Here is a 13,215-nt window from a genome sequence, read left to right on the forward strand (position 1 = left end):
TATCCAGCCTCTCACAGTGCCTTTGATTTAACTATCCTATTCCTTTCTACCTAAAAATGCTTTGTTACAAACCTGTGGAAAATTACTTAATTTCAATAAAGTACAAGAATAGAAAGGTACAAGAGAATGCTTAAATGAAAAGAAATAAAGAGATGAAGAAAGAGTAAGGGGAAAAGGAGAAAAGAAAAAGTGAGGGGAGAAATAAAAATGAGATACACAAGAGGCTATAGCAGTAACGACCTCAGAAACCACAGATTTGCCTCTCCTAATTTAGCCAAGTGTATACAAACAGCTCAGATAATTTAGAACAGCAGGTAATTCTCAAAAAATTTAAGTGGCATGTCACACTGTGCATTTGGCAAAGTTTAGTTTTGATAAGTTTTTTTTTTAAGTTTTTTTTTCCATGTGGACCACTTTTAAAGTCATTATTGAATTTGTTACAATATTGCTTCTGTTTCATGTTATAGTTTTTTGGCCACGAGACATGTGGGATCTTAGCTCCCCAACCAGGGATTGAACCCACACCCCCTGCATTAGAAGGCAAAGTCCTAACCACTGGACCGACAGGGAAGTCCCTCGATAAGATTCTTAAGAGATGAAGCCATGTCATCATCATTATCTTTTATTGGAAGAAAGGGAAGTAGAGTAACTAACTAGTTTAATACTATGTATAGCATATTTATTCATATAGTCTCTGGAATGCCAACAAATGTTAAACCAAGGCCTCTGCCCATGCGGAGCTAATGAAAAAAATTAATGAACAAAGGTTCAAAATGAATACAAGCCATGAACATCTGAGTCATAATTAGTGGGAATATTGCCCATCCTCCCCTCTCCTTCAACTATATGACATCTAATATAAAAATTTGAACAAATCTGACTTCCTTTTGGAAGTTTTCAGATTTACACCAATCTGAGAGAGAACTCAGAGGTGAGCAGTAACTAAGTGCTTTGGATTAAAAGCAGTACTGGCTGAAAGTAGGTGGGAGAAGAAAAGGTGGGTGATCAGGTTGCAAAGTAGTAAAAATTTAGATAGTAGATGGACAAAATAAAATGGAGAACTGTTTTTTTCTTACATTGTCAAAGAAAAGAGAGCAATAATAAAATGACATATTAGAGAAGTTCAAAGGAGATAAAATTTTTAAGTTCTCAAATTATTATATGTTAAAAGAGACTGTCATAGACTATAAACCCCTTCACTGCAGTTCTCCAGAACAGATTAGTCTTCCTGACTATTTAGGATCACTACTGAGTAGAAGCTCTCAAATGCCTTCTCACACTAATGTGAGAAAAATGCCAACCTTCATCTAAAGTGCTACAGAAATGACATTTTGGCATATTCCAGATATATCACAAATGCAAGAATTATTCTGTTTAAAGACAATGCAATTTTGTAAAAGATGGAATGCAGATATCTTACCACCATGTCTTCACAACTCTTATCAACTGGAAGCAAGCCCTTCATAAATTTCACATTCTCATGCAAATGTTTTAATTCAAATGCATGCTGTCTCAAACAAGTATCCAAAGATGTGGTAAATTCCTGGATTAATCTCTCAACTATATTAGAAGAGTGTGCTTGGGGTGTCAACTTGGTCACAGCAGCAATTATCCAGGCTTTTGTTTCTGAAGAAATGGAGTCACTCGTAAGTAACTTGTAGAGCTTGGTTATAACTTCCTCTGGCGTTTCCTTACCTAAGAGGTAGGAATACTCCCCTAAAACCTAAAACAAAGAAATATATATATGTAAGTATCAAGTTATATAACAACTATACTCAGAAATCTAAACAAAGTGCCTACTGCCGGAGTGAATTTAACTTATACTAAACATATTCTCATGGTGAAGAAATTATTAAAGATACAATTGTATATTTTAGGTTCAAAATTACACCAAGAATTGGAAGTGAATACAAAAAGGTTTTCCACATCTTTATCGTTAACAATATATAAAGTAGCATACCATTACAAGTTAGCTTTCTTCTGAACTTCCAGGTTTGGATGTTGGTTTTTAAAAGCACTTTCACATTCTGTTACTATTTTTTCCAATAAGCATTTAAACAAGTGGTTCTCACATACTAGTATGCATAAGAGCCACCTGAGGTGTTTCATAAAAATACACATTTCTATACTCTCAGCCCAGAAAATCTGATTTAGTATGTCTGTGGTGGGGATCTACAATACACATTCTGAAAAAGCATCAGCTGATTCTGATGTAGATGATCCACAGAAGAGACTCTGACGAACACTGATCTATTTTACACATACTCTTTCCTACATCTAATTTATTCAGGTGATATATAATCCTATTGGTCTAAGGGTCGTTAATAAACTGATAATTCATGGAGTGTGAGATCTTTCCTAAGTAGTATTTATGAAGTATATTCATGTATAATACTGGGATCAGCAAGAAAAAGCAGTGAGGTGAGGTGATAGGCAAGGGAAGATTTATGGCTAGTAACAAGAAGAGGAAAAAAAAAGAAATAGGACTACATAAATTCAATCCTTAAATAGTAAGATAACTTTTTGACTGGTTTAATAAAAGATGGAAGGAAGCTCTAGAAGAACAGGTAACCTAAATCCCAGTTCAAAAATCAATGGACTTGAGCTTCCCTGGCTGCACAGTGGTTAAGAATCAGCCTGCCAGACGTAGAGAATGGACTTGAGGACACGGGGAGGGGTAAGGGTAAGCTGGGACGAAGTGAGAGAGTGGCATGGACATATATACACTACCAAATGTAAAATAGATAGCTAGTGGGAAGCAGCCACATAGCACAGGGAGATCAGCTCGGTGCTTTGTGACCACCTAGAGGGGTGGGATGGGGAGGGTGGGAGGGAGACGCAAGAGGGAGGAGATATGGGGATATATGTATATGTATAGCTGATTCACTGTTATAAAGCAGAAACTAACACATCATTGTAAACAATTATACTCCAATAAAGATGTTAAAAAAAAAGAGTAGCCCCCGCTCACTGCAACTAGAGAAAGCCTGCGCACAGCAACGAAGACCCAATGCAGCCAAAAATAAATTAATTAAATTAATTAATTTAAAAAAAATCAATGGACTTAAGCTTCTGGGAAGATAGAGTAGGTGAATTTTTCCCCTATTCTTCCTGCTAAGTACACCTAAAAACCCTTGATGTTATACATAAAACACATATACAAAGACTGAAAGGTAGAGAAAAAAAGGCAGATCACTAAGAACCTTGGGACCTAAGGAACAATACAGTGGGTTATCTGTTGCCTCATATACCTCAGACTGGATACTTGAGAGCCAGCAACCTAGAAATGCCAGTGGGAGAAGGACAAAAAAGCCCCAAGAAAAGCCTGCCCTCTAGCCAAAGGGCCAGAAAGACAGAAAACTTTCAGATAATAATCCCTCTACTCCAACCAAGCACCAAATAGAAAAAACTGTAGCCCCACCCATACCAGCAAAGGTGGAGTGGAGAGTCAAGACTTCAACACCTACCAGGTTGTAAAAAGCATCCCAACTCCCCAGCAAGGGTGGTAACAGAGAGACTGAGTGAAAACCAGGAACTTCATCCCCACCAAGCTGTAGAAAAACCCACTCTTCTGCAGTGTCTGTGAAGACTACATAGGAAGCCTATACTTCACCTCCACCCAAGTTTAAAGAGGTAGCCCTCCCCCTCTCTGCTGGAGTGGTGTCAGCGGAAGCCTAGCAGAGACTCAGGCTCAGTGGAGGCCACATAGTTAGAGATATCTACACCCCATCTCAACACCATCACCAAAAGAATTAATCCACATCTATAGAACACACCACCCAACAATAAGCAGAATACCCACTCTTTTCAAGCACCCACAGAACATATAAGACAGATCATATCTTAGGTCATAAAATAAACCTCAACAAACTTAAAAGAACTGAAATTATAGAGTACTTTCTCTGACAACAATGGAATCAAACTAGAAATCAGTAACAGGAAAGATAACAGGAAATTTTCAAAACACTTAAAAACTAAACAACACCCTTGCACACAATCTTTCCAGAAAACAGAAGAGGAAAGAACACTCCCAAGCATTTTATGAAGCCAGTATTACCTTGATACCAAAACCAAACAGAGTAGAAAAAAACAAGAAAACTATAGACCACTATCCCTCATGCACAGAGATGCAAAAATTCTTAACATGGTCTCAAGACATCTACAAAAAACAATTCTAGATTAATAAGTGAGTTCAGCAAGATTGCAGAGTATAAGAACAAAATACAGGAATAAACCTATACACTAATGTCCACTAATCTGTGAAAAAAAGGAAGCAAGAGTATAGGACAGAGAAAAAAGTCGCTTCAATAAGTGGTGCTGGGAAAACTGGACAGCTACATGTAAAACAATGAGATTAGAACATTTCCTCACAACATATACAAAAATAAACTCAAAATGGATTAACAACCTAAATGTAAGACCTGAGACATACACCTCCTAGAAAAGAACACTCTTTGACATAAATTGTAGCAATATTTTCTTGGATCTGTCTCCTAAGGCAAAAATAAACAAATGGGATGCAATTAAACTTAAAAGCTTTTTGCACAGTAAAGGAAACCATCAACAAAATGAAAAGATAACCCTCATAATCCGAGAAAATATTTGCAAATAATGCAACTAACAAGGATTTAATTTCCAAAATATACAAACAGCTCATACAACTCAATATCAAAAGAACAAACAGCCAATGAAAAAACGGGCAGAAGACATGAACAGACATTTTTCCAAAGAAGACGTACAGATGGCTAACAGGCACGTGAAAAGATGCTCAACATTACTAATTATTAGAGAAAGGCAAATCAAAACCACAATGAGATACCACCTCACACCTGTGAGAATGACTATGATCAAAAAGTCTACAAATAACAAACGCTGGAGAGGGTGTGGAGACAAGAGAACCTTCCTATATAGTTGGTGGGAATTTAAATTGGTGTAGCCACTATGGAAGACAGTACAGAGGTTTCTTAAAAAAATTAAAAATAGAGTTGCCATATGATCCAGCAATCTCACTCCTGAGCATATACCTGGAGAAAACTATAATTTGAAAAGATACATGCCTCTAGTGATCATAGCAGCATTATTTACAACAGCCAAGACAAAGAAACAACCTAAAATGCCCATCAACATACTGAATGGATAAAGAAGATGTGGTATATATACACAATAGAATACTACTCACCCATAAAAAAGAATGAAATAATGTCACTTGCAGCAACATGGGTGGACCTAGAGATTATCATACTAAGTGAAGTAAGTCAAAGAGAAAGACAAACACCATATGATATCACTTATATGTGGAATCTAAAATATGACACAGATGAACTTATCTACAAAACAGAAACAGACTCACAGACATAGAAAACAAACTTATGGTTACCAAAGGAGAAAGGGGTTGGGGGAGGGATAAATTAGGAATTTGGGATTAGCAGATACAAACTACTATATATAAAATAGATAAACAACAATGTCCTACTGTATAGCACAAGGAACAATATTCAAAATCCTGTACTACACCATAATGGAAAAGAACATGAAAAAGAGTATGTACATATATGTATAATTGAATCACTCTGCTGTACACCAGAAACTAACACATGCTGTAAATCAACTATACTTCAATAAAATAAAATAAAATGAAAAGAAGAAGAAAACAAACTAGTGGTTGCCAGTGGAGAGAGGGAAGAGGGGAGGGGCAAGTTAGGGGTAAGGGATTAAGAGACACAAACTACTATGTATAAAATAGATAAGCAACAAGGATATACTGTATAGTACAGGAAATTATACCCATTATCTTGTAATAATCAATAACGGAATATAATCAGCAAAAATAATGAATCACCATGCTGTACACCTGAAACTAATATAATATTGTAAATCAGCTATACTTCAATTAAAAAAAAAAGATTTTGAAGTTTCTCCTGAATTTGTATCACTTTGCACCATTGTAAAGTTGAAAAATCATAAGCTTAACCATCTTAAATCAGGGACCATCTGTACCTAAGTATAAATCTAACAAAACAGGTACAGGATTTGTATGCTGTAGAAAAAGAAACACTCTAAATATATGAACATGTCATGTTCATGGAGGAAAATACAAATGGCCACCAAATACAACAATCAATTTAGGCAAGGATTATCAATGCTAAAACCACTGATGAAAGATAGTTGAAGAACAGATGTTCACAAAGTCTCACAGAATCACCTCACAGATTAGTTCTAAATTAGTAAGGAGAAACAGCACCTTTACAATGGTGAGACCCTTTACAAAGGTCACCATCTTAACCAAACAAAGAAATTTACTATCACCAATAATTGGACGAACTGACATTATAGGCATCCTGACACAATGCAGTGAGAAATACATACTGACAATGTAGTATTCTTGCTAAAAATGTTTAACTGAACCAGAAATAGTCCAATTCAGAATGCTGGACATTCTGCGAGTCAACAGTATTCATCCAAAAAAATCAATGTCATGAAAACAAAAAGAAACTGAGCATCACTGTAAAATAAAAGAGGCTAAAAGATATAACTAAATGCAATTTGTGAATCTTAACCTGATATGGGATTGGGAGTAGCAGAAAAATAGTCATAAGAGACATTTTTTGGACAACTGGATAAGTCTGAATATGGACCGTATATTGGGTGATATTAATGAATTAAGGTCACATTTCTTAGTGCAATAATGGTTTTATGGTTACCTAGAACGTCACTCTTGGGAGATTCACACTGAATTTTTTATAGGGTAAGTGTCATGAGGTCTGCAACTCAATTTTAAACGGCTCAACAAAACAAACTGTACATAGGTAGACCTAGCTATAGATATAGATGTATTGGATTGGCCAAAAAGTTCGTTCGGGTTTTTCCATAAGATCCTAGGGAACCCAATAAATACAGTAAAGCAAAGGTGGTTAAAAATATTAACTGGGAATCTAGGTGAAAAGTATAGGGGTATTTATGATGCCATTTTTTCAAAGAATTATTTAATAAAAGTCTGGGTAAAATTATGGTTAACATGCTAACATTTGGCAAAACCATAAAATATTAAAGTGTGAATATTCTATGACCCAGAGCTGCACTTCTCCAAATCTCCCCCTAAAGAAGTGCTCACTCATATGCACAAGAAAGAATATACAAAGGTGACAGGATGTATACGATTATGTAGGTTTATATAACATAAAACTGTGACCTTGTTTTGCAGAGATGATCTCCTTGCTGGCTTTGATGAAGCAAGCAGCCATGTTGGGAGGCCCACCTGGCAAGAAACTGAGGGCAGCTCTGGGAGCTAAGGGCAGCCAACAGTCAACAGTCTGAACCTCAAACCCTCAGTCTTACAGATGCAAGAAACTGATTTCTGCCAACAACCACATGTGAGCTTGGAAGCAGATCCTTTACTAATCAAGCTTCAGATGAAACAGCAGCCCCAAGTGACACATTGACTGCAACCCTGAAAGACCTTAAGCAGAAAACCCATGCCTGGACTCCTAACCCACAGAAACTGTGAGATAACAAATGTATGTTGTTTTAAGTTTGTGGTAACATTATTATGCAGCAATAGAAAGCTAACATAGCACAGATACATGAGTATTCACATATTCAAAAATAGATTCACATAGAAAACACAACAAATGCATTGTAGACACAGACAGGCATCTAAATAAATACCCATATTTAAAAGACTAGTCAAGTGAGATGGCAGAGAGAATGAATAGATAAGTAAATAGTTAAGTGATAGAAGGTAGCCACTGGGAAAGAAAATTGACAGCTGAAGGAGTTAACTGAGTAGAACTGAATGATTTCTGAAGAAATATATTATTAGTATTTGACTTTATAAAAAAATAATATTATAAACATTTATGATTCAATGTACTTTGCTCACCCAACTCATAACTTGAAGAAATCTCTGTGGGTAGAACACATTTTCCACATCTAGTAAAGTGAAATAAGACTGAACTGCATAGAGCCTTAATTGTTGATTTTCTGTTTCATCATCAAAACCTACAAAGAAATTAATATACCATTTTAATTTCCACTAAATTCTCTAAGGACTCTGTAATAAAAACATTTAATTTTAAAATCTTTGCAGAATGCAATAGTTTACTAACCCTCTGCTAGCAGTCTCAGAAAGTTATTGGGAATATCAGGATGCATAACATCTCCTCCCACTGAAAATACAGCATTCATTGTCTGAATAAACCACGCATTATCAGGAGCATATGTGTCCACAGTGTTAAGAACAAGTACACTTCCAGATGCCACTTATTAAAATTATCCTTTCTGTATAAATCTTAAAAAAAAATAACTCTCAATTCATCCTAGTTTGGCATTTATACCTTTAACTTCTGCCAATAAATTGTTCTATACTCCAGTTTTATGTAAAAAGGTGCTCAATAAAAGCTTATTGAATAAACTTAATAAACCAGTTCATGTTGCTTTATCTAGCACCATATATTGCACATAACAGGTGTCCAATAAATAACTGTGAAATAATTGAAAGAAATGTTCCAGCTAACTATGGACAAAAACAATGCAAAATGATATGCACTTCAGAAGCTAAATGTTGTGACATGTCTATCTGAACAAGTTTACCCTCTTTTCTAATCTATTCCTCTTCACTTCTAAAATTCTATCATTCTGCTGGCCAGAGCTATAGCGCTGGTTAGGACAAAACTACACTTAAGCAATTTCCAAGATACTTTGATCAGCATTATTCATTCATTCAATCTTAGATTTAAACAACAGACATCTTAAAAAGAATGATGAGTAACCTCGTGACCTGCAAAGTTCCTTTGACTTTTAAAAAACAAATGTGAAGAAAAGTAACATGTGAATGGAGTTGCCAACTACTTTACTGTGACAATTTCCAGTATAAACAGTAGTGTAAAGGATAAATTTTAGCATCCTGATCCCCTCAACAATCCCCCCAAAACAACAAGAACTTTTACTCAGGAAAGAAACTGAGTAGGAAGTAAAGTCAAAGACAAGGAGGGGCTCTAAGAGGAATCAGACAGAGATTCCTGTATCCTCCTGCTGATAATAGTGACCAATGGAATAAAAAGAACCAGGAAAAAAGTCATCCCCTAGGAAGTCTACACAAATTCTTGTTTTTGACAACAAGAGAGGCTTGAATATCAGGAATGGAAGTTACTGCTGGGCCTCTGAACTCCACCTGCAAGTGACCACGTCTAGACCAATCATTTAAAAGTCACTGTGTAACTAAAGGTATTTTATGACTCATGGTCCAAACAAAGGATATTTCTCAGCCAGCTCAGCTATTTTGCCAACCAAATTGACGATAATATATTCTTCTTTGCTCTGATGTAAATATTCAAGCATTTTCTGGACAATCACTGTTATATTCTGTGCATTAGTAATTCTGTAAAGAAGTTCCAGAGTCTATTTAAGAAAGAAAAATAAAAATAGTATTATAAAACTATGCATGATAACAAATAAATACTGTAACATATAGGTTTATAACAGTTGATTCTTCCACTTTTATGTAGCTCTACTGGGCAGTTAATAGGTGCTCAAGAAATGCACATTTTAACTGAACAGAACTTAAGAAAGGTAAGACTATTGTCAAAAAAAAAAAAAAAAAGAATTGTAATCCAAAGTCCAAAAGCCTTCTATTGATATAGATAATTATGATCTGACATCTCTACATGACAGGCCATGTAAAGACTAAAAAGTTAAAAGGTTAATAATCTATTTTCTAAAAATGTAACAGCTTCTTAAACCTACATTACTTAGGCCTGTGTGCTATGCACGTGCGCCTGTGTGTGTATACATGCATACACATATAAAAATCCAGTTTTGCAAAATGCTTTTTCCACACTACCCGAACAACAGAAAACCACACTTGAATAGATTTGTCAGCTAAGGGCAAACGGTCTCTAATGGATGGATAAGGTAGTGTAAGCACTTCAAAGCCCAGCAAAGCCTACGTTCAGAATCTCGGGTATCAAAGGAAGAACCATTTTACAGCTTTCTCAGTGATGAGGCATATACCTCTTGCTGCCTGAAGTAAGATGAAGGAAGACCAGTACCAGAGTAAGCTCCCATTTGGCTGGCTTTCTGAGGCCCTACATCAGGGTTCTAAAAATATCATAGTTCCCAGAAATCAGTATGAGACAAAGGGCAATAAAGAGAAAGCATCATTTACTGGAATTTCAGGATCAAGAATATTAGCTGCAGAAGAATTTCCACATACCCTTCTCATCAAATTTGTTCATCTATCTTTAGGGTTCTTTCTAATTTTTCAGTCCTTATACCCAGGACTTCAAGTACAACAGATTTTGAATTTTTTTTAAACTGTTCCAGTTAATCCTTAACACCATTTAAAATCTATAAATACATAGGTCCCCCATGTATTTATAGCTTTCAACCTATGAAGCTGCTTCAGACATGCTTCCTGTAGACTCTATATGTCACGTATTTTAAGATAATCTACACCAAATTTACTTCCTACTCTAAGACCATGAAATTTAGCATTTCCAGGACTGAATGGGGACTGGTATTATGAACTGCATGGCTAAAGGTCTTTTCTGTTAACTCCTTCTTGCCTTCTTTTTCCCTGCTATGAAAGAAAAGTAATAAAATCAGGTAAAAGGGAATCCCAGCCCCAAGCAACAGGTCACTCCATACCCCAGGACCAAAGTTCTTGCCATATAGTTACTGATGGAGGTTAGAAGTGACAGTTGCATCGAGGAGACAGTACTGCAGTGCCTTCTTGGGGCACCACTGATACTCAGTACCCTTCCCCAAAAATTCAAGCTACTTTTCTCACTACAGATCAGACTTCAAATTTTAAAAGTTATCTAGTTTCCCTTTGACCTTCATTTTTAAATGAGATCCTAATAAATAAATACAGCACTAAAAAAACTGTATCTAAGTCACCTGTGTTCAATTTAGTACTTAACCACACAAAGAAAATGCATGCTCTATGTCTGTTCAAAGTGGAAGAGCCATATAATTATTTGTTAATGTCCCTTGGCATCTTCTCATTTTTCTACAATGTCCACACATAGAAATTAGTACATCTGTAAACTTCCTGGATTCATTCAAGGCAGGTAACAATTTTCAGAAGATTAAAAATATGAATGCAAAAAACATATATGTATATATATGTAGATGGCAATTTCTTGAAAGTATTATTTCAAAAATAGTACTTCTAAAATTCAAAATTTTTAATCTTATCTTTTAAAAATTATAGTTGTTTAATGTAATACAGTGTTCTCTCAATAAACTACTTTTAATTCACTGCTTTTAAGTAATTTAGATGTTTAGTAGATTCTTTTTATCTTTATTATTTTTAAAATCAGAAATAAAACTATCTACTCTTCTTACCTAGGTCCCATATACCATTTTAAATAAAGGTATAGAGTGATTCTCTACATGAGAATTAACAGATATATCTACATGGATACCCAAGTAGATACTGAAGCAATTTTATAAAAGGAAAAAGTTGGAAAAAATTAAGTAAATTATACACCTTTCCTTCCAAAAAGTTCAAACCATTTTAGGGATATCTTTATTAATTCTTTCAACATTCCTACATATTCAATAGGGACTGCATTAGCCTAGTTTATAGATGTTAATAATGGAAAAAATTAATCATCATAAATTACTTCTTAAAACTGTACTAACAGGAAGACCTGGGAATAGAATTCAGGTCTCCGACTGATACAATTCTTGGACCAAAAAGATATTAATGAATCCTATACAGGTAACTGGACCTAACTCCTCCAACTCATAATTTATTTTTTTATTATTTTTTTTAAGAGTGTTCTTGTCTTGACAGCTTTTGTTTCATTTTCTATTTTATTTATTTTTAAAACTTATTTATTTATTTTTATTTTTGGCTGTGTTGGGTCTTCCTTGCTGCATGCGGGCTTTCTCTACTTGCAGCGAGCGGGGGCTACTCTTTGTTGCGGTGTGCAGGCTTCTCATTGCGGTGGCTTCTCCTGTTGTGGAGCATGGGCTCTAGGCGCATGGGCTTCAGTAGCTGCAGTGCGTGGGCTCAGTAGTTGTGGCTTGTGGGCTCTAGAGCACAGGCTCAGTAGTTGTGACACACGGGCTTAGTTGCTCCGCAGCATGTGGGATCTTCCCGGACCAGGGTTCCCCTGCAATTGGCAGGCGGATTCTTAACCACTGTGCCACCAGGGAAGTCTCAACTCATAATTTAAAACCATTCTTGTCACAGACATAGAGGATGGACTTGAGGACACGGGGAGGGGGAAGGGTAAGCTGGGACGAAGTGATAGAGTGGCATGGACTTATATACACTACCAAATGTAAAACAGATAGCTAGTGGGAAGCAGCCGCATAGCACAGGGAGACCAGCTAAGTGCTTTGTGACCACCTAGAGGAGTGGGATAGGGAGGGTGGGAGGGAGACGCAAGAGGCAGGAGATATGGGGATATATGTATAGCTGATTCACTTTGCTATAAAGCAGAAACTGATACACTATTGTAAAGCAATTATACTCCAATAAAGATGTTTTAAAAAAATAAATTAAAAAAATAAAACCATTCTTGTAATTACTGACACAAGTGCTTTTTAGAAAAGTTCCTTAAACTTCAATAGAAAGAATAAAATGCACTCAAATGTTAAAATACACACGTGTGCACATACACGCTGCCCACCATTTTAATCTCTCTCCATAATACCAACAGAGTTTAAAAATTGTAACACTTCACATACATTACTCAAAATACCAGTTTACCTCTCTTTTAATAATGGGATCAGGATGGTCTAAGCATTCAATTATTGTCATCTGGTGTTGAAGAGCCAGAGTGGGATCCTGTTGGATAACATAGGTAAGAGCCTTCAATCCTAGAAGCAAAGATTACATTATAGAAAGTGACATAGGACAAATACCCAGCAAATTTCAAAAACTCTTGGTAATTTCCATCAAAAGAACCAATCATCTTACCTAAATATTTGAGATTTATTTTAGGTGACAAAACAAATTTTCCAATGCACTTGGCAGCCTTCTCAAGTAATTCCGATTTAGGATAAATAGAATAGACTGTATGTACACATTCAAACAGAATAGCTACAGAAATAAAATATTATAATGTCAGGGATCATATTGAGGCATAATAAAAGAATATATCTGTGTAGAACTCCTAACAAAACAAACTAATTGGAAGGTCAGTTTTAGTCAAAAATCTTACTTATGGAAATTTTTCAAAGATAAGAACTTTATTGTTT

General features: G+C 35.6%; 1 protein-coding gene across 4 annotated transcripts in view; it reads right to left on the reverse strand.

Moving 5' to 3' along the window:
- Positions 1 to 13,215, reverse strand: part of AP4E1 (adaptor related protein complex 4 subunit epsilon 1) — a 66,433-nt gene that overhangs the window by 26,930 nt on the left and 26,288 nt on the right. For 3 of the 4 annotated variants that reach the window (XM_036843161.1, XM_036843164.1, XM_036843165.1), the window contains 6 exons: positions 12,935 to 13,057; positions 12,725 to 12,834; positions 9,257 to 9,396; positions 8,106 to 8,218; positions 7,880 to 7,998; positions 1,421 to 1,723 (listed from right to left, as the gene is read on the reverse strand). In XM_036843161.1, the coding sequence (XP_036699056.1) occupies positions 1,421 to 1,723; positions 7,880 to 7,998; positions 8,106 to 8,218; positions 9,257 to 9,396; positions 12,725 to 12,834; positions 12,935 to 13,057 (908 nt within the window). The remainder of the gene's footprint in view (positions 1 to 1,420; positions 1,724 to 7,879; positions 7,999 to 8,105; positions 8,219 to 9,256; positions 9,397 to 12,724; positions 12,835 to 12,934; positions 13,058 to 13,215) is intronic. The other variant, XM_036843163.1, reaches the window with a different exon arrangement.

Source organism: Balaenoptera musculus, chromosome 2 (assembly GCF_009873245.2).
Source record: "Balaenoptera musculus isolate JJ_BM4_2016_0621 chromosome 2, mBalMus1.pri.v3, whole genome shotgun sequence".
NCBI classification, from domain to species: Eukaryota; Metazoa; Chordata; class Mammalia; order Artiodactyla; family Balaenopteridae; genus Balaenoptera; species Balaenoptera musculus.